The sequence below is a fragment of the Acipenser ruthenus genome, chromosome 4 (genome assembly GCF_902713425.1).
Source record: "Acipenser ruthenus chromosome 4, fAciRut3.2 maternal haplotype, whole genome shotgun sequence".
Classification (NCBI taxonomy): domain Eukaryota; kingdom Metazoa; phylum Chordata; class Actinopteri; order Acipenseriformes; family Acipenseridae; genus Acipenser; species Acipenser ruthenus.
Genome location: NC_081192.1, coordinates 30,153,026 through 30,175,362, shown reverse-complemented (window position 1 = coordinate 30,175,362; position 22,337 = coordinate 30,153,026). Strand labels below are relative to the sequence as shown.

The 22,337-nt window shown below is 38.1% G+C and overlaps 1 protein-coding gene across 5 annotated transcripts in view; it reads right to left on the bottom strand.

Moving 5' to 3' along the window:
* The window catches only part of grb10b (growth factor receptor-bound protein 10b), a 115,224-nt gene that overhangs the window by 40,818 nt on the left and 52,069 nt on the right, over window positions 1-22,337 (bottom strand). For all 5 annotated transcript variants that reach the window (XM_059022288.1, XM_033999981.3, XM_033999984.3 and 2 more), the window contains 2 exons: window positions 4,811-5,027; window positions 3,629-3,770 (listed from right to left, as the gene is read on the bottom strand). In XM_059022288.1, the coding sequence (XP_058878271.1) occupies window positions 3,629-3,770; window positions 4,811-5,027 (359 nt within the window). The remainder of the gene's footprint in view (window positions 1-3,628; window positions 3,771-4,810; window positions 5,028-22,337) is intronic.

The following is a 22,337-nucleotide window of genomic DNA, read 5'->3' as shown; positions in this document are numbered from 1 at the left end:
CCGCCAGAAGGTCCCCTGCGGCTCACCTTGGCCTGGTCCTCTCTGATTTCCCTCGAGCGGTGGGAAGGGATATAACAGGTGCCTCAGCCACTGGTGTGCCAAGGCATCTATTCCCAGTGGTTCCCCGTCTCCTAATATGGAGAACCAGAGGGGACAGTGGGTTGATTCCTGGGAGGCAAAGAGGATTCTCTGCTCTCCCGCACCTCTTCCAGATGAGGCTCACCACCTCGGGGTGTACCCTCCACTGAGCTTCCCTTGAAAAAGGGATCCATAACCCATTTCATCACCCCGGCAGATGAACTACCCGAAGTGAAAGGAGGTTCTCATGCGCCCCCAACAAAGCTGGCGAGTCACTTGATCGAGACTGGACAGCTGCAGGCCGCCCTGGTGGTGCGGACAAGCACATGTCTCACCTGAACCGCTTGCAGAAATTTAGCAAGGGCAGATAAATTGCCTGCAGCTCTAAAAACATTAAAATGTGGAGGCCTTACCACAGGGGGTTCCACACACCTTGCACGCCTTGGCTATTTCACACAGCGTCCCAGCCTAGGCTGGACACGTCCGTGGTGACAACCTCTCTTGTGGTGCTACTGCCCAGGGCTACGCAACTTGGTTTATAGAGAAGAAACTGCAATGCCAGAGATTTAAAAAAAACAAAACAAAAAAAAAAAACCATCACACACACACACACACAACACCACCACATGCCGTCTACAAAGTAAGATCTGATTCAAACATTCAAAATCCTTAAAGGTATAGACAATGTCAACCCAGGGGACTTTTTTGACCTGAAAAAAGAAACAAGGACCAGGGGTCACAAATGGAGATTAGATAAAGGGGCATTCAGAACAGAAAATAGGAGGCACTTTTTTACACAGAGAATTGTGGGGGTCTGGAACCAACTCCCCAGTAATGTTGTTGAAGCGGACACCCTGGGATCCTTCAAGAAGCTGCTTGATGAGATTCTGGGATCAATAAGCTACTAACAACCAAACGAGCAAGATGGGCTGAATTCCCTCCTCTCATTTGTAAACTTTCTTATGTACTTATGTTCTTAAGGCCTTCACAACCTATTCTGGAATATTACAGTTTTACATATATGTTATGATATAACAGCATTGAAAATCATTATAGCTTTGTTAGATTTAGCTGAGAATTGTGCAGCATGTGATTGGAACAGGAAAGTGAAAGTAGTTTTTGTATTTAACTACATGCATTTTGGTTTTGCTATAGGAACAAAAACAATAAATTATACAATTATATATATATATATATATATATATATATATATATATATATATATATATATATATATATATATATATATCACACACACATACACACACACACACACGAGAAGTGTATATGTCTATATTTTCCAGACTTGTAGTCGAGTCCTTAAACTTCATGTCCCAAGTCCGAGTCACTATCATTCGTATGTTTTCCATTTTAGGACATCCTAAAATTACACATGTACTATGGGGTACTGGGAGAAGCTTACTACTTTCTAATGCTTTTCTTCAGAAAATTATTAATGTTACACAAAAACAAACAAACCAAAACAGTTTTTGAACAGATTTGTCTTACAATTTAAATCCAAACAAAATTCAAATTAAACTGCACATCGTAACTAAGTATTACATGCTGAAGAAAGGTAAAAATGCATGCACCAATCAGCAGCTACACTGACATCTGTCATCCAATGGAAGCACCTAAAGTGTTTTTTGCTGTTGTTGGATTGGCTGATTCAGACGACTCCACCCAATCCCTCTCTCCCTGAAAAAACAAACAAACAAACAAACAAACAAACGACGAGGACTGGTGCCTGACAATTGACTCGAGGAGAGGTGAGGATTGAAGATGTCCTAAAATGGAAACATTTGAGTCACGTGTTCTTGTCTTTGAGTTTTACTGCTTGAAACAAACTAAAGGGGAACAGTTTTCATAACGGACGTTGTCTGATATCCCACAGGAAAAAATGCACAATACAAAAAAAACCTGATTTATTATAAAAAAAAAAATGATTTGCATGCCTTTCAACTTGTCCGTCACTATATTTTTTACTTTGATAGAAGCTGTGATCTGGACTATACAGCCGGTGTAGTATTAGAAAGTGGTATGCGTACAAAAACTTGACCTGTGAAATGTCAGAAAGTGTTAAGCTGTCAAATTGCAAGTGGTACGATGTCAGATTTCGTTACACGTGCAATCAATTGCGATCACATGGGTGTTTTCCTAGTCAAAAAGAGGTACATTTACCATTAATTATACGTTATTTTTTTGCAAACAAACTGGAAACAGACAATCAATTTCTCTAAAGAAAAAACAATTTGCGAGAAGTCCACTGCAAAGTTTCACAGGTAAAAAAAAAATAAAAATAAACAACAACAACAATAATATACAAGACCCAATGTACTGCATATGATAAATATTTCCATACCATTCTTAATGGTGCTGTGACAGGGTTGGCTGAGTGGCGACCTCAGGCCAGAATGTAGGAAAAAAAACAAACAAACAAAGTAAAATACTGTGGTGCAAAGGCGCTGCGGCGCCGTTTATTTTCTTTTTTCACACAAATAAAATAAAAGGTTTTAACAAAAAAAAAAAAACAACTCGCAGAGTGAAAATAAAAGCAAACCAAACCATAATAAACCAAACCAAACCAAATCACGAACACAAAACAGCCAACACAGGTCAGGCTGGGCAAACGCGGTCACTTATCCAGTATATTTTTTCATTTTCTTTTCTCCTTTCTACTCTCGCTCTCCCGTACTCTCCTCTGTACACCCACCAAGAGCAGGGAGAACTGTAGGCTTATATGCAGGTGACCACCTCCCGATTAGCAACAAATTAATCACTTAATTCAGGAGATACATACACATACATATACACACACACACACACACACACACACACACACATATATGCACATAAATAAATAAATAAATAAATAAAATGTAGGAACTAGGAAGACGCATTTTGATTATTGATAATATTTTATAGTAGTATCGCAACATTTTTTTATTTTTCCGACGCAGCGCATGCCTTGCTTGCCCTGACCGCATGCCGCTGCCATGTATCCATCCCACCCCTCTCTTCCTAGCTGAGCTACTTGTTTCCCACAGTGTATCTGGATACAGGACAAGTGACCATGGGTCCTGAAGCAGGCAAAGTTAAAGTGGGGTTTATGGCACAGCATTAACAAGCTGCAGGCTTGCTAGTTTGGTAGAAAAATTCTCCCACAGTCTAAAATCGCTGGGACGGGAGAACTCTTTCCTCTCTGCAAAGGAAGCCAACTCAAGATGGAAGCATCTACGATGTACAGTTTTCTGTAAATACATCCATGACAAATTATTACTCGCAGTATTGTTTCACAGAAATTCTTATGAGTGCATTCCCAATAACTCTGGTCTGGCTTAGATGTTTGTGGTGGTTTACAACAGACTTAATTACTCTTGGAAAACACACACAGTAAAAACATGTGCAGATTAGCCCTTTACCCCCCATCAAATTAAGTAATAACTGTAAACCAAACCAAAAGAGCACATTTTTCTAGAATAACTGGAAGTAGCTGCACACCCTAAAGGCACAGGCATTGCATTGATCAAGGAGAGGTAACAGTACTCACATTTTTGTCAGTAGGCTGGTCCTGAGGTAAAGACCCAGGGGACAGTACAGGGGAGCTGGCCGGGCTGCACAGCTCAGGAAAGGGATTTGGGATGGCTGGCAGGGACGATGTACGGAGCTGCTGTTCCTCTTCCTGAAGTCTTCTGCACAAAGAGGTGGGGGGGTTATGTTCGTCAACAGTGCAGGGCAGACCATGGGGGAAATGTACAAAGCCATTATTTACAGTTTTGTACAACAGTAATAAGTCATCAACAATGGACTGAAAACTGAATATAACTTGTGACTTTCCAACACCTGTGGATTTACCCACATCAGTAAAAGTTGAGGTTATCAATTGTAGAAAGTAATTGTAGCTTTCCAAGATGTAAAAATATAGAAGATAAAACAAAGATTTGCAAGTTGCCAGAGAGCACCCTTTAAAGCTTATGTCCATTTCTCATTAAAATGACGGAATCAAATGTACAGGCCAAAATATGCAATGAGGAGAAACAGCCAAACATTTTCTAAAACAGTTCAATGATTTAAAAAACAAAAAAAATGTAGAGATATCCCCAAAGCTACAATATTGTATTCATCACATAGGGTATAAACCTATAGCATATCTATGTTACAAAGGCTATATATCCGAATGCTTCCCACTAATCACCAATGAACTGGAGGCCACTGCTGGGGCAACATTAGCGTTAAGTCTAGCATTTAGTGCCTTCATCGGTATAGTGAATTGCACGAACCAAATATTTTGTCTGCCTTATGGCTAATTTCACACCCTTATTTATGACTGGTTTCACAGTTGGCTTTCCTCATGGTAACAAAGTGGGCCAACATTCATGTAAAATCAGGGTCTGTGAAATCAGCTGTTACTTTCTTGAAACTAATGGCTTCTATCATGGAGTGTTTTTGATCTAATGGGTGATTGTTTTGTTCAATATGTGGTGACAAGCAGCAAATGAGCTCAAGGACACTAGTGACCAGAATTTGACACTGGGCTGGTTTCACAAACCTTGAAGAGCACTAAGCTTGGACTACCTAATGTTACATTAGGAAAGATAAAGGTAATCATATTTTATATGGGTCTAGAGATGATAAACACCACATCTGAAAGAAAATACTCTTCCGGAACATCTCAAATTATAGAGGGAAAAAAATAAAAACACACAAAGCTAACAAAATGCAATTTTCATACCTGACTGCAAGAATATGCATTGGCTGTGAGCGCCGCACCTTCTGTCTCGGGGATGTGGGCTGCATAGGGGCTATTCCTGAGGTCTGTATGTGGCTGCGGATAAACTGACCATTTTGAAGAAGTGGTGCAGATTCTGACTGGGTGCTGCATGTTGAGTACAGGCTTTCAAAGGACGAGTTCATGTCATTTACCAAAGCTTCCAGGTCGACATCGTCGTCTAAAAAAGAAAGAAAAAAAAAAAATTCTCAATCACTGTTTTTATTAAAAAGGTACACAGGTCACCAAGTGGTCATACACTTGTTCCAGATCTCAGATGTTACTTCTATTCATTATTTAATTCCCTTGCAAGACAGGTACAGCAGAACATTTACAGTATATGGAGGCATAATGCCTGACGTCACTCACTAAACATGCAACAGGTCAACCAAACCCTATTGCTGTCAACGAAACAAATCTAAAAATTGGACAGAATCTACAGGAGTTGTTACCGAGATGATAACCTTCTGCTTAAAATGGTAACACAATGGGGTGGTCTTGGAATTCTAGGTAACCAAGAGTTTCAGTACGAACTGCTAAAACAGAATTAGAGCTTAATCTAGAAATGCATGTATGTTGCAAGAAAACACCATATTTACAAGAAAGACTACACTTTGAACGCCTTTCCAGGTGTTGTGAAAAAATTATTTAAAATTTCTCAAGTTGTGAATTTGCCAGCTACAGACACACCCAAATTGGTAGAATTTCATAATAGGCATTGTCGCTGGGCTTCACGTCTGTGCAGAGCAATGTTATTATGCAAAATGTATTTATAAACCATAAACTGGCCACGTTGTGAAGTTTAATACAAATTAAACATTGGAATAATAATTACTGTAAATCTCACTTTAAAGGAGACATTTACAGTGTTTGTGCAGTGTTAATAGTCTGTTACTGCCACATCATACAAACGTCAGCAATTAGTCTGTACTAGAGTGGCAGCTCAAAAAACCACAGCAATTCAGCTTTTTTGAAATATGTATTTTTTAAACATTTTGTATTGGGTATTTGTCAAGTACATAAAATGCCATAGCTCGATTTTACATTGCAGCCCAGCCATATTCTTTTTAATGTCTTTAAATACCAGTACAAGCCGAAACTTAATTGCATTTCCCATGTCCTTCCTTTGTTTTCTTAGGGCCTGCTTCAGCACCTTAACCTTTTGAGATCATTAAAAGAAGTGAGGACGCCAGGTATTTCAGCTGCACAGACAGTCACTGCCAGATTCAAAGCCAAGTTCAAAGGCATTTTTTGGTGTGAAACAAATGTATCCAGCTGTAATCAATTTGGCTTTGTAATTACAGCACTTAAGAGAGAATATCTGTCATTACAAAGAGCTAACCTATATAATGGAGAACTCCGTTTTTGAAAAATAAGGCTTACACTTCATCTCTGCACATCTTTGATACAGTTCTTATAGTAAACCCCAAAACTGACCCGGTCATGTTTATTCATAGAGTTTACAGTAAACAAATAAACAATCCTTTTTATGTTTTTATTATGACTGGCCCAAATGCCCAGTGGAAACATATCTCCTCACTGTGGCTTTACCTGGAGTCGAAAATTAAGTCTAGGATTCCAATAGCTGCACATACTCCTCTGTTAAGCACTGAAGTCTACAGTAGCACATTTACAGCCTTTACAAAAATGACTTGCAGGAAGGTGAAGTGCTTCTTAAAGTTTTAAAAACAGATTTTTGCATGGGTGTTGGTTACTACATGTTGGAAATATCAAAAGGTTGTTATCAGTATTGTGATCAGAGTACTTATTTCAAAACTACAAAACACCTGCATTCAAAAGCACACCTTAAAAGGAATTATTTAAATCGCCACCCATATTTTCATAGTATTTAATATTTCTTCTCTGTTTCACTGTCAGTACAAAAGTATCTTTGCATAACTTACCTACACTAGGATAATCGATTTAATAGTTTTGGAATCTAATACAGAAAAAAAAATTGACTTGGGAATACATTTTAGTTTGTTAGTGTATATTGGACTTTGCACAAGGATAATATAATTTACTTGTTTGCTGTTTTGATATTTGTGGGAGATTTCCCATTTACTACCTCAGTTACAATAGACAGAGGAGGTTGAAATTACTATTTTTCTCTCCAAGTAATCAACTGAGATTCATCTTCACGAAGTGGCTGAAAGGGGATATTACTTAAGTCTGCAATATAATTAAATAAGCAGTAAAAGAAAAGAAAATAGACACACATACCGTAAATGTATTTTTATGATGTTTCCATCATTTTGAATTGCAATTATACAAACTTTATTTTTGTTAAAGGTGCTTTGACCCGAGTTTAGAAGCTCCTCTTCAGTTATAGTTAACAAGTTGTCAAAATGTCTTGCTAGAAGTAACCAAGTGGAACGTGCACAGATGGCTTCAAAATCGGGTGTGTGCGCAGGAATACAAATTTGACCGCTATTGGGGGGGCACATTAAAACGTGTGTGCGTGTGTTGATATGGTTATATAAAATAAATAGCATTACACTTGCCATTTAAAAGTCCATACGCTGTGGAGCTTTTTAACACTGAAACATCTTTCTGCAGTTGCAACTGTAACAGGTAGCGTGGCCAAAAGCACCAGGAGGTGGAATACATCAGGATACAGAAGTCCAAGGTCATGTTCTTTACAGACCTTCATGAGTTCTGGCAAAGACATTGCATTGTCCGATTCCCGAGCGTTAAAATAGGCTCAGTGTGGTTTACAAATAAATTGCACTACATTTCAGGAACTCTGCATTGAAATTATTGATTCAGCTTCACAAGTGCTTTCCCTTTAGTATATTAACAGGTTTTCAGTGAGGCATAAAATAGCAATTTTAAAAATGTGTGTTTTTTTCACTAATTGTACTACTGCAGCTGGACTCAAACATTAAGGGGACAAACGCACCAGTCCTTAACTGCACGTTAGGGGAACGTGTGCAAACCGAGTAAACAAGCGTCCATAACTGCACGTTATGAGGAAATACATTCAGGTTTGTGAGTGTCAATGACAGAAAGGGCAAACGCTATACATTGATAAGCGGAAATAAATATTTTGGGAGATGATTCTTGGAGGGGGCAATACCCCTGCTCCCCATCCCCCCATTGTGCACACCCATGGCTTCAATCAATAACAAACAAACAAACAAACAAACAAACAAACTGCAACTGTATGAAAAGAACAGCACAGAAAAAGAAACTACACTTGAAGAAACTGGGCAATAAAGAACATTGTAGTTCAGCGATACATACTGTCTGCCTTTAAAATGATATTTAATTTCAGGTTTCCTGAGCCAGGAGGACATGCCACTGTGGAGGTTAATTACTGTATACCTTAAAATTTACGACATGTTTTTTTTTTAAACAATTTTTTTGCATCTCAAACATACAGTGTCTTAAAATTCAAGTACAGTATAGGTGTTGCATGTATAAAAATCGCCAACAAAAGACGTGACTATCCGAGTACACAAACAGCAACGTGACTGACTGCCGAGAAAAGACAACAAAGGCGTCTGCCCGAATACACAAGCAGCAACGTGACACTGCTGAGAAAAAACAAACCAAGCTTCCTGAGGAATTCCAAGAGAAACGTGTACAGTTTCAGCATTTCTAACAAACAGTACCAGCTTGGACAGATCGGAAATGCTGATCAGACACCGGTATTTTTCAACATGCCAAGCAATACCACAGTACTTCAACGCTGTTGTGGTTGCTGGGTTACTGGGATGCCAGTGAGTGGTGGTATGTTGTGATGGTCGGCGGTCCCTACAGAACAGTATCCTAATCCCAACACTGAACAATGACCATGCCAGCCCCTTGCACACATACACAGAAAAACACAAAAAAAGCAAAATGTATCTATTCCAGTTTAGCAAAAACTGGTGGTGATGAGAACCCCTATATGATGACTCCCATTGTTGATAGTTAGTTAAAGATAGGTCATCATAGCACCTCGTTTCTTTAAATTTTCATTTACGTCAAATATCAATGATATCCAAACGATATAATTCTCAAAACTTACCAGACACAATCAAGCTAGCTCCACAGAGTTCTTAACCAAACAAAACAAAATATTTAAAATTTACAGCCGCTGCTACATGAAACATATGCAGGTCGTTTTTTTTTTTTTACATTAATATGCTGCTCCTCTTTTTTAGTTGTTCAGACTCCAGACAGGTAACTTTTTGAGTTTGTTCTTGGTTATTGTTTTAAATTCAGAGGTCTCCTGTGTTATCCAGCAGATGATGGCAAACTATTCCCACACCCTGCGTTTTTAAAAGCCCTTAGGACTGCCACAATAGAGACGCCACCTTAAGTATTATACAGTGCGCAGATAAACAAGCAATTTTAAGCATAATTGAGGTTGTATCTTTGTAAATGCATATTTATTTGAAGTTTTATTTTTTCCTCAAATTGAGGGTGGTAAAGTTGGTCTGCGTCTTAAATTTAAGGACGTCTTAAATTTGAAGGAATACGATATATACAGCGTGTAGATAAAGATCATGGCACAGCATAACTAAACATGTATCTGGTAAGATCTTGAAACACCTAGAAGAGAAACCCGTCAGTTTTGCGGCCGCCTAACTTAGCGCCTCCAACCAGCTGGGCCATTTTGTTCTGAATACATTCCTATTTGTATTTTTCCATTTTGTACTAAAAAAAAAAAAAAAACACAACTTTAAAAAATAAATACTTGTATTTTTTTTTTTTTTATTGTATTCTTAAAAGATAAAATATAAACCAAGATATTCATCAGTGTTTCTGGAATCGTGGCAATACTGGATAACATAATAGTGAACAAAACACAAATCTTGAAGTGCATCAATTTTTGTTTTCATTTATTTTTGTATAATACATTCCTACTACCTTACGTAGTTCTGTTTAACTTGTAAAACGTGTGCTTTCATGAAAGGGGTTAGAACGTGCATGCTTAAAAACAGCATACCGTTTTCTTCCCTGAAATAGAGTGTCCAGCAATGCACCATAACAAAACTGTAAATCCTTTGTAACTGTAAATTTCAAGAACTGTGAAACTATATAAAGTCTCTCAAATGTAAACCTCTAACATTATGTACATCCATCCATTTACAATGGAAAAGAAGTGACCTATCTTATTTTTGTAACAATTAGTGTGTGAATCACTGAAACACATTGATTTGTGTTTGTTTGAATTCAAATTTCATCAGCATAATAGGCGCTCTATATTTTTTGTTGTTTTATGAATTGAGTATGAAATTGCCTTGGTGCCCTTGGGTTGGATTTATGTTTGGTCTTTTTGCCCCCTAGAACTGCCTCAGTGCCCCCGAATCTTCACGTAAGAAAGAACAGAAACCCAAAAGTAGGTAAGCTGTATGCCACTTTTGTTTCATGCAATTTAAAGTTATTTCCTACAGAAATCAGCATGTATCAAAGATGTGCAAAAGCACCACTGTCTGGAAAAGGGGTTGCATATAACAATGTTTTAAGTGATTTAAGAAACACACAGTGTATGTTACAGATTTAATACTTAACTGAAATCTTCAAGTTCGGTTTACCAACCTTTACCGGGCATGGTTTGTTTCTTAGCTATAATTTCTGCGACTGCTGACTCACTACAAGAATGAGAAAATTATAGGACACTGGCATTGTGGGATCTCAGCGATTGAAATTGCATCAGTGTTAATTTCAGGGTACTCGTATAGATGTAGGAAGCCTAAAATCAAGTATAGTTGGGCACAAAAAAACAAAACAAATATTTAAATATTTTACAATTAATTACACAGACACAGACACACACACGTCAGTCCAGACTTAAGATCTTGCACTTTCATCAGTCTATCTACCCTTAAGCTGCAATTATAAAACTTTCTACAACGTCCTGAGCTGGCTTTCAGCTAAACAACCAATCTTACATCTGCGACACAAATTCTCTTTTGAAATGAAAAATAACAAAAAAAAAAAGTTCCCTTTCACCCTTTTTTCATCCTGAAGTACTACTGTAATTAAAATACTGCATGTACTGTGCTTAATTGAAGTTTACAGCTCATGACAGTAATGAACCGCGACAGATTCATCCGAGCTACCGTATCTGATCCACATCCTTTCATCCAGAAAATGCCAATTATCTTCCACAATTACTTTGATGTTGCAAGTTTAGTTTCTAAACAGAAAGCAATTTATTTTAAATAAATTCAAATCAATTTGTTTTATTAACTTAATTCCAAACAGTGTATACAATTATATCATTCCATCATATATTCATTATATATATTCATTATATATATATATATATATATATATATATATATATATATATATATATATATATATATATATATATATATATATATATATAAAATTAGAACCTAAATCTCTGGGTAGGAGAGGATCCCTCATTTATTTTGTGTTCATCACCTGTAACATTAAGGCACATTTTGACAGGATGTAAGGTGGCTCTTAGCCAAGGACAGTTTACTTGGCGCCATGACCAGGTGCTGCGATGTTTGGCCTTAGCATTGGAAGACCAGCGTATCATGACCAATAAGTTGCCACCTGTTCCATCAAAACATTACACACAAAAGACAACATTCCTCCGCCCAGGAGAGCAACCACCAAGAAAAGGTGTTAAAACCAATCCTTGCCCAGGACAACTAGAAGCTGCTAGAGACTGGAAAATGCTGGCAGATGTTGGTCGACGGCTTATTTTTCCACCTGAGATTGCCACCACTAACCTTCGACCAGATATTGTCTTGTGGTCTGGATCAGCACACCTTGTTCACTTGGTAGAGTTAAAAGTGCCATGGAAGGATGCTGTAGATGAGGTGTATGAGAGGAAGAAACTGCGGTATGCTCAACTAGCCTCTGAAGCGGAACAGCGAGGATGGAGAGTCCGGGTTTACCCAGTGGAAGTGGGTTGTCGAGGATTTGTGGCACACTCTACAACCCGGTTTCTCAGAGACGTTGGATTCAGTGGCCAAGAGTGGCGTTGCACAGTGAAGAACTTATCTGAAGCAGCAGAGAGGAGCAGCAACTGGCTGTGGTTGAGACGGAAAGATTCTGGCTGGGGATCTCAAGCACAATAGAAAGAAAGAAACACTGATGTACGGGTAAGTAATCTGGGCTGAGTTGAGTGGGGGACGTAGGGAGGTGATGCTGGGACGCCAGAATCACCGGCGAGCCCTCTTGAGGTGTCGTGGGCTAGTTGATGAAACACAGAGGATGGAAGGTGCCCACTTGAAGACCCCAGAGATGTACCCTACTTCGCTCAATCCAGATGGTTGTCATGCTGATGCGCTGGGGAGACCGCACTGTGGTTGATCCCCGGAGCCAGCATCGCAGCCGTTGTGTGTGCTGATGCGCCAGGGAGGCAAATAAGCTAATCCCTGGAGCCAGCATTACACTTCAGCCATCAACACCAGACAGAAGGAGATCTACATCATCATATGGAAGGAAACGCAAATGGATAGAGACACCGATGGATCACTTTAGTTCACTGTAAAGCTACGTCTTAGTTGGTGCTTATCTTGGCAATTGTGTGTATATATATATATATATATATATATATATATATATATATATATATATATATATATATATATATATATATATATATATTTTTTTTTTTTTTTTTTAATGAATCCACATTAGATGCCTAAGATTTTCATAATACATACAACTGGACCTGTTAAATTTGTGAGCTATGTATTTCAGTAATCACTGTGTTACATACTAGTAGTGATATAGTGACATTACATAGTAGAGAGAATAATGCAAGTATGCATTTTTGTAAGTAATACTTATATTATGAAATCCCCAACGGAAGACACATACTGTATATTTGTTATACATAGAAATACATATTATTGATATTAAATATTAATCATTTAGCAGACGCTTATATAGTTAGAGAAAAGGGGGTTTGTTACCAGGAGGTTCCAAGCTCAGCCACTGACTCGCTGTGTGTGACCCTGAGCCTTGTGCTCCGTCCTTTGGATGGGATGTAAAATCGGGGATCCTATTGTAAGTACTGCAGCAGCAGTTGTGATGCATAGTTCACCCCTAGTCTCTGCAAGTGGCTTTGGATAAAAGTGTCTGCTAAAATGACTAAATTATTCATTTATTCATTCATTCATTCATTCATTCATTCAACAGCATCTGGATTAGTGTTTCATTCTTCTACATCAGCATGAAGGTTTCAACATCTACTCTTATGTAATGGAAATCATGAAGATCTGGATACATCCAGTGACTGCTGTGAATAGTGCAGCTGGCAACAAGGGAAAGACCTTGTGAAAGCCTGGAGAGACAGCTGACAACAAATTCAACCAGCTAAAAAGGAGAGGAAGGAGCTCCATGTGACATTCCTGGATTTGGCTAATGCATATGGTTCAGTGCCACATGAACTTCTTTGGGCAGCATTTGATTTTTTCAGTGTACTGATGACAATAACAAACTTAGTGAAAGCCTACTTTGGAGATTTGCAATTTAGTTTTTAAACTTCAGAATTCAGCACTACATGGCAATGCCTAGAAGTTGGAATAATGACAGGATGCACCATTTCTCCACTGGCTTTTACCATGGCAATGGAAGTAATCATTAGGGCATCAAAATGGGTAGTAGGAGGAGAGCGCTTGGCTTCTGGAATGCGACTACCACCAATTCGAGCATACATGGATGACATGACAACCATGACTACAACAGTAGCCTGCACTAATCGATTATTGGGCAAATTAACCAATAACATTGAATGGGCACGAATGCAATTCAAGCCCACTAAATCAAGGAGCATCTCTATAATTAAAGGCAAAGTAGTAGATAAAACATTCTTCATTAATGGTGAGGCAATACCAACAGTGTCTGAGAAGCCAGTGAAGAGTCTTGGGAGATGGTATGATGGGGACCTAAAGGACACAGTTTGTGTGGGAGAAGTGAGACAACAAGCAGTGCAAGGGTTGAAGAGCATAGACAGCAGTGCTTTACCGGGCAAACAAACTCTGGTGCTTTCAGTTTGGTCTACTGCCAAGACTTCTGTGGCCACTCACTGTGTATGAGGTTTCCTGGACAACAGTAGAGAAGCTGGAAGCGTTAATCAGTTCAAAATTCAGGAAATATTATTATTATTATTATTATTTATTTCTTAGCAGACGCCCTTATCCAGGGCGACTTACCGTCTTAAACAAAAATACATTTCAAGAATCACAGTACAAGTAATAATACAATTAAGAGCAAGATAAATACAATGACTTTGGTTCTAGCAAGTTAGGAGTTCCATGTTGCCTCAGCAGAGTATGAGTGGGACTGTATGGTAAAGAGATACTGCAGCTGCCAGTCTCGGCTCTAACCGAGGAGTTTAAGTGCGCCAAGGTTCGATTGGAAATTACATTGGTAGAGTCACATGATGAATGTGTGAGGGAGGCAGCACCTGGACATTCCTTCGTCCAGGGGAGCGACCACCAAGAAAAGGTATTAAAACCAAAACTCGTCTAGGACAACTGGAAGCTGCTAGGAGACTGGAAAATGTTGGCAGATGTTGGACAACGGCTTATTTTCCCCACCTGAGATTGCCACCACTTACTTTTGACCTGATATTGTCTTATAGTCTCGATCAGCACGCCAGTGCCATGGGAGAATGCTGTGGATGAGGCGTATGAAAGGAAGAAACTTCGGTACGCTCAACTGGCTGCTGAAGCGGAACAGCGAGGATGGAGAGTCCAGGTTTACCCAGTGGAGGTGGGTTGTCAAGGATTTGTGGCACACTCCAGAAGCAATGTATAGTGAAGAACTTATCTGAAGCATCAACTGGCTCTGGTTGAGACAAAAAGATTCTGATTGGGGACCTCAAGCACCATAGAAAGAAAGCAACGTCGATGTAAAGGAAGGTAAGTAAGCTGGGCTTTGCGGAGTGGGGGATGGAGGATGGAGGGGGGTGATGCTGGGACACTAGAATCACTGTCAAGCCCTCTTACTTAAGGTGTTGTGGGCTAGTCGACGAAACACCAAGGATGGAAGGTGCCCACTTGAAGACCCCAAAGAAGTACCCTACTCAGCTCAGTCCAGACGGTTGTCATGCTGATGCGCTAGGGAAGCCGCATAGTGGTTGATCCCTGGAGCCAGCATTGCAGCCGTTGTGTGTGCCGATGCGCCAGGGAAGCAAAATAGGCTGATCTCTGGAGCCTGCATTACACTTCAGCCACCAACACCAGGCAGAAGGATATCTACATCATCAGATGGAAGGAAACGCAGATGGATCACATTAGTTTACAGTAAAAGCAGTTATGTCTTAGTTGGGGCTTATCTTGGCGAGAGCCGTGTCCAATAACAGCATGAAGTTTTAACACCTACTCTCATGTAATGGAAATCAAAATAATGAGCTACATTATCAAACTGCAGGGCCAACTAAAAACTAACAAGTAACCTAGAGCTCCCCCTAGTGAATTTCACAAGCTACTGCAATTTTTTTTCTGCCATGCTGTCACCATGACTACTGACCTGAATTTCCATCAATATATAGAGCAGCAGTAATGCTAAACTACCTGCTGCTTGATGTACAGTATGTGAGCTTTTCTTGTCTCCTACCCTGAAAATAAGAGTTTAATTAGTAGTTTTACTTAAGATGTACTGAATGATACACAGTTGCTTGTATAGGCCAAGACAACTGTCGAATCACAAAACCAAAGATTCTTAAAAAGCACAGTCTAATAAATCAACTAAAATGTCTAGCTATTGCAACTTTGTTTGCATCAATCTGCAGATACTGATTGTAGCATATCACTGTTATTACCTGTACACGTACAGACTAAAATCTTTAAGGAATAAAAGGGATTTACCGGGGATTATAGATTGGTTTAGTAAACATATCATGCAAATCTGTAATCCCTAGTAATTCCTGATATGAAGGGTCCTATTACTGTAGATACTAAATATAGATCAATGTCCACAACCTCTGCCACTGAAGATCACCGGCTCAAATCCCACGGTTGCCACTGACTGACCCCTGTGCAAGTCACTTAACCTCCTTGTGCTCCATCTTGCGGATGAGAAGTTAAGTCAAATGTCCTATTGTAAGTGACTCTGCATATAATGCACAGTTCACAGCCTACCTCTGTAAAGCATGTTGTGATGGTGATCCACTATGAAAGGCACTATATAAAAATAAAGATATTATTATAACAAGGTCCCATGTAATTTACGCAGAATTATTACATTGATCAACTAAAAAAAAAAAAAACTTAATATATGTACTGTATTTAGCATTTGAAGTGAAACATAACAATGTCAAACAGAAGATCAAATAAGTATTGCATAAGCTTTGAGGGAAGTTACATTTTACACCCTTATCTGATCAAGCTTATCAACTGTGTCCCATTTCCATCGTAGTATAATTTGTATTTCTGTTCCTTAAGTAGTGGTCTTAAATCCTGGCATTTTTATTCCATTCTCTGCAATACTCCTACCATAAAAGGTATAATCTGCAGTTATATTTGTGTGAGTGTGTGTGTGTGTGAGAGTGTGTGTGTGTGTGTGTGTGTGTGTGTGTGTGTGTGAGTGTGAGTGTGAGTGTGTGTGTGTGTGTGTGTGAGTGAGTGTGTGTGAGTGTGAGTGTGTGTGTGTGTGTGTGAGTGTGAGTGTGTGTATTTGAGGTCCTCTTCTGGGCAAACTCTGCAAATGCAGGTTTCTTGGCTAAATGAAATTCGATTTATTTATCTGAAATGCTTTTGGCGTCCAAAGTTGCCACATGGCAGATGTAGTTTATATTATTTTGATTGAAACCTTGTTGTTCCTTCATTATATGGTTTTGATAAATATAGTTCATACTAGACATGCAAAAACAATGAAATAAAAACGAAGAGTAGGCATAGACTTGCCAAATCAAAAAAAAAAAACAAAAAAAACAAAAAAAAACAAACACAAAACAAATTTTGTCCTGCAAGTTACCCTCCTATACAGTAAGGTCAACTGAAATTTCAAGGGCTACAATATATGCAAGATTTCAACTGCACATAGTACACTACAATAGTCATACTTCCAGTCAATTACAGTAATCTTAAGTCATTTAAATTCTGCCCACAAATGACTACCACTGCACTAGAATAACTAACACTACCTAAATTGCATCTACAGTCACTATTTCTTTCCATCAAAAGTAGAATTTGTATTATTATTATTCAGTTAGTATTACCCAATAGTGACATTATCCTTGGAAACATGATGATCAAGTTATTATACATGTATGTTCATTATTTTTGTTTGGCTTGTTTTTACATCACGTAAGCTTTCAATGAACCAAAATAGGTAAGCCATAAATCTACACCAAACATTAATTTCAGAAGCTCTAACCTGCGACGCAATACAGTCTTGCAAAAAATATAACTAAAGCAATGACTTTTAGATTCCATACTGACACCGAAAAACTAAAAAAAAAAAAACAAAAAAACACATATTTCTTTATTGTGCACTGCATAATTCCATACCGGCAGACAGGATATTGTGTTTAAAACAGTGCCTCTCACAAGCAAGGCACCTAAGTTGGCAGTGGAAACTACAGCAGCAGCCTTCAGCAAAATTAGCTAATCAGGTTAATGTGGAGCCTGCTGCTCCCAGCTTCATGTGATACGACATAAAATGAAATACAAACTAGACCTGGAAATGGGATGCACATTAAGGTATTCATTACAACCTGTAACTGCATTAGCCATTCACCACTACAATTGATACCTAGCTTAATTCTGGAAAGCATATTATTAATATTATAAAAGGATTTCAATGTACTTTAAAGTTTATTTCATAATGGCCATTGTGTGATGCATGCAGAACAAACATTATGTTTAGCAAAACTACTGTACAGTATCCGTTTCCTTAAATGCTCCCTAAATGCTGTTCATTATCCTCAAATCTAGTACATGGTTATATAAAGCTTGAATACACAGCATATGAGAATTGCACTTTCATGCCAACTATACACTTTTCCTCACTTGACAATTTCTCACTTATTTTAGACTGTGTCAAGCCTTTTTCAGGCTAAACAAAATCGACCCGTTCCATCAAGCTAAGCCATTTGTTTGTATCCATTAGAGCAGGGGTGTCAAACTCAGTTCCTGGAGGGTCGCTGTGTCTTCTGGCTTTCGTTCCACCCGAGCTCTCAATTACTTCATTGGTCTAATTATTTGATTAACTGGACACATTTAACACTTCTCTTCAGGCCTCAACATGTTTCATAGGTAGTGTACCTTGAATCAAGTGCATTTTTAAAACCATCAACTGTAAAAGACCTTGAAAAATATTAAATTTGTCAAATTGAACAAATAATTAGATCAATTATGTTAATTGAGAGCTTAAGTTGGAATGAAAACCAGAAGACCCTGCGGCCCTCAAGGACTGGAGTTTGACACCCCTGCATTACAATGTCTCAGATTGTTCTTTGATTAACAGTATATGCCTTACTTAGCAAGACATCATAAATGTTTTCTCACCTGACTTGCTTTCTTATTTTCAGATGCATACATGCAGTTTTTTTTCTTTTGCTCTGGTGTTAAATGTAGGGCCGACTCGCCATTTTGTACTTTTTTTGCTTTAGGAGCGGGAGTGTTGATAACATTGGTATGAATGTTCAGTTAACAACAAACTAGGAAAGAGAGTCAAAGGTTAACTGCATAACTGTTAATTGGCCATGATTATTTTGCAGGCGCTAAATGAGGGGAAACTACAATGCTTATATTTACGTTTGCTTGGCTGGGGAAGTTGGCAGAAATAGCACTGTTTATATATTGGTGACATTTGTTCAGAGAGAATAGCTGGCGGTATGTGAGGGTGGCATTACAAAGGGGGGCGGTATAATGTGGGACAACTGTAGTTCATTATCTCACAATACTTTAACTTTAAACATCATAGTAACCATAACCCTATCTACATACTGTAAGGAGTTATAAGCTAGTTTTACATAACTTTAAGGAGAAGTAATGTAATTTTTGAATAGAGCATATATGGGTTCCTAAATGTGTTATATAGTAACTGTAGCCCTATGTGCACTGTAAGGAGTTATAAGCTAGTTCTACATTTGACCTTAGAGAGGTCAAAGGTCACAGACAAGGTCATTTTTGGATAGAGCATATATGGTTTCCTTTATGTGTTCCATAGTAACCATGACCCTATCTGCACTCTGTAAGGAGTTATAAGCTAGCTTTACATTTGACTGAAGATACTGAAAGTTTTTTAAAGAAATGCGTTGGACAGCCATATTACGCACAAACACCTTTTTTTTTTTTTTTTTTTTTTTTTTTTTTTAAATTGTGTCAGGCTGCCATCTTGGTTGACGCAGAAGCACAATATTTTAGCATCTGAACTGTATTCATCCCGGGATGTTACCTGCCAAGTTTGATGTTGATTGGTTACACGGCATTCGAGCAGGAGCAGTTTGAAGTCTTAGGAAGAATAAAATAAATAAATAAATAAATAAATAAAAAAAAAAAATAAAAAAAAAAAAAATAATAATAATAATAATAATAATAATAATAATAATAATCTTTAACCCTTAGCGGTCCATTTATTCAGCGCGTCAGGTCTAATTTATTGTCACACGCGCAGTTTATTTTAGACGTGCGGTTTAAAAGTATTTTTTTTTCTCCCACAGTAAAACAGGTTTAAAAGGCACTGCATATCAACAGGACACTCAGTACTGCATCTCCAGCCCCGCCCCACCCCTTGTTTGCTGTATTTTCACATACCTCTTCATAGTAGTACATACCGATAAATCATCTCCTGATCACTCGTTTTATCACCAAACTCCTCAATAATACGATACAAGTCATTACTTTATTACTATAACATCTAAAAAAAGCTCTGCAAATGTCTGTGATATTCTTTGAGCGCTGGATGCAGAAGCAGCTATCTTGTTTGTTTATGTCTGTGTTATCTATGTGATGCCGGGACCATCTATTAATTTTTTTTTTTTTTCGGCCTCTCTCGGCTCCTATCGGTCTCACTCAGCCACTGAATGGTTTTCTTCGCTTTTTCCGGAGAAAAAATGACTACAGACCTGTTTTTTACATCTTTTTGATGATGTCGGACAGGGTCCAACATAGGACCGCAAAGGATTAAAATCTATACGTATGAATATTCTGATCCCAGAAACAAATCATTGTACAGTAGTCTTTTCAGAAAAAATAAATATATATTTCAGTGGTTTGAACATGTGGGGGAAGCTTACTGAGTGTAAACCTAACTTAAATGATAGCTCATAGCACAGTATTGTGTTTGAAAGTATTGTTCAATATCAACTTTCTAAAATGTATTTTTTCCGTAAACATGTAACATAGTACTAATTAAATATTATAAACACAATAATGCAGTCAAATCAAGTTTGAATTCACTACCACAATTCGATCATGCTTGCCACAAAAGCATTTATATATAGGTCTGTGACAAGAGTTACAAAAGTTGAACGTGGAGGAAAACTGCCAAATGAACAGGATGTCGGTGTTTAACAGTGATTAGAAAACGATTCAGTATCATCAGCCACTCAGCTTCCAGCTCTACCAGGCTTCTAATAGACATTAGATGCCACCTGGAATATCACAGAATCAAACATGAATCAAACTTAATCAATCCACACAAATGCCAGCTTTTTCATTTTTGACTTGCTGTAATGAAAGCTCAGTTCACATCTATTGGACAGCAAACACTAAACGAATTAGTCCAAATGTATTTTATTATCCGCCAAAACCAGCCAATCAATTCTTTGCACACATGAAAGCAACCAGTCCAGTATCCACAACCGGAGCTCAGACAGCATCTTTCAACAACAAACCGAGACAGGGACAATTCAACAATATTGCTCCATTCAGATAAACTATAAGCAGCTCTGACAAATAAAAATGTTATTTCTTTAATAGAGGTATTTTTTTGTGATATATAAACATTTTTGGAACGATTTTCCTAAAACTACTTTCCTAAAACTTCTCAGCAGAAGGGTACCCAACCAATAAATAATTCAAGGTAAATCTAGGTTTTAAACTGTTTTTGAAAGTGCTTTCACTGACTGCCACTATCGCTTAATAAACAGCATCATATTTATGATTCTAAAGCTTTAAAGGTTTGAAAGCAGAATGATTGTATACATCTGCATTAAGTATTTTTTTATGTAATGCATTTTAAATATAACAAATAGACTAAGACCCATCTGCATATTGCGGGTTATGTGAATATTGCAACATTGACACTGAAAACCTATTAAAAGATAAAGGCCTCAGAACAGATGCTCTGGAAACTCCATTCGCTAAAGGCTCTCTGCTATGACAATGACTTCAAAGTTCTAGCAATTGATTTTTTTTTTGTACACTACAGAACATAGATACAAAGTGCCCTATATTTAGGGTGTCAGATCTTCCAAACACTGTGTGCTATATGTTAAAACTACATCTGTTTTCAACTGTAGCTGCCATGATGGAATACTGTGCAAGGCCTGCATAATACCATACCTCAGCGAAATCAATCAATAAAAACCATCCTGTACTCCCAAGGGCAGCAAAAAGATACTTGTTCCCGGTTTTACAAACAAAAGTATTTGACCATTTCTGTAAACTGTGCCGAATACAGCACACTATCTGGCTTTCAATCATTACGTCCGGTTAGTGTCAAACTCAAGACACATTCCATATGTTAACTTCTACAGTAATCAACTTACTGAGGCTGCAGAGGCCTGTGCTTCTCACCCCTCCTGTCTGCTCTGGGTGGGTATTATGTCATTTTCCACCTGTTTATCTGAGTGACTTAGCAAAGCCAACAGACTGAACAAAGGGAGAAGGAAGAAAGAAGAAAAAAAGTACCCTTCCAAAGTCTCTTCTGGTGCTCCTAAGGCACTTCATTTCGCACAGAATAGCATTTGAATTTCTGTGGCTTGGCACGTGGGTTAATAACATACATCTTCATCAATAAGCCTGAAACAACAAGCAAAATAGGCCTGCAGCCAGCTCTCTGAAACTAAAGCCATAAATTCAACTCCTGTCAAAATAACCCAAATAAGACATGAACTTTGCTTCATTTAGTTCAGTGACTGAGGTTGGACAGAAGTAAAAAGTGTGCTTTATGATTGCTTTCAGCACAGCCCTTAGACAAGGGGAGTGCAGTAGGTTTAAACTTTTTTTTTTTTTTTTTAATCAAAGATTTACTCATCCTTATGAAACATGTAGTGTATTTTGTTCTTTTGAAACAAGGTTGGCAGCATTTTATTATAAAAAGTGGTATATTGTAAATGCCAACAGTCTTTATCAAAACAAACATCATGGGGGCATTGCCTAGATTTTGGATTTCAAACAGACAATAAGGAAAAGAAACAAACTATTTAGTTTTATTAATACCTTTAACAAGAGGCAAGTAACTTCTAAAATCAACTTCTAAATCACCTTTCATTATTTTATTTTTTCTTGATGGTCCTTGGACACAATGCTAATGCTGTGAATCAGGCGGTGGGACATCCAAGAACTAACGTAAGCATGCTTCAAGGAATATCAGTATGGTAATTTAT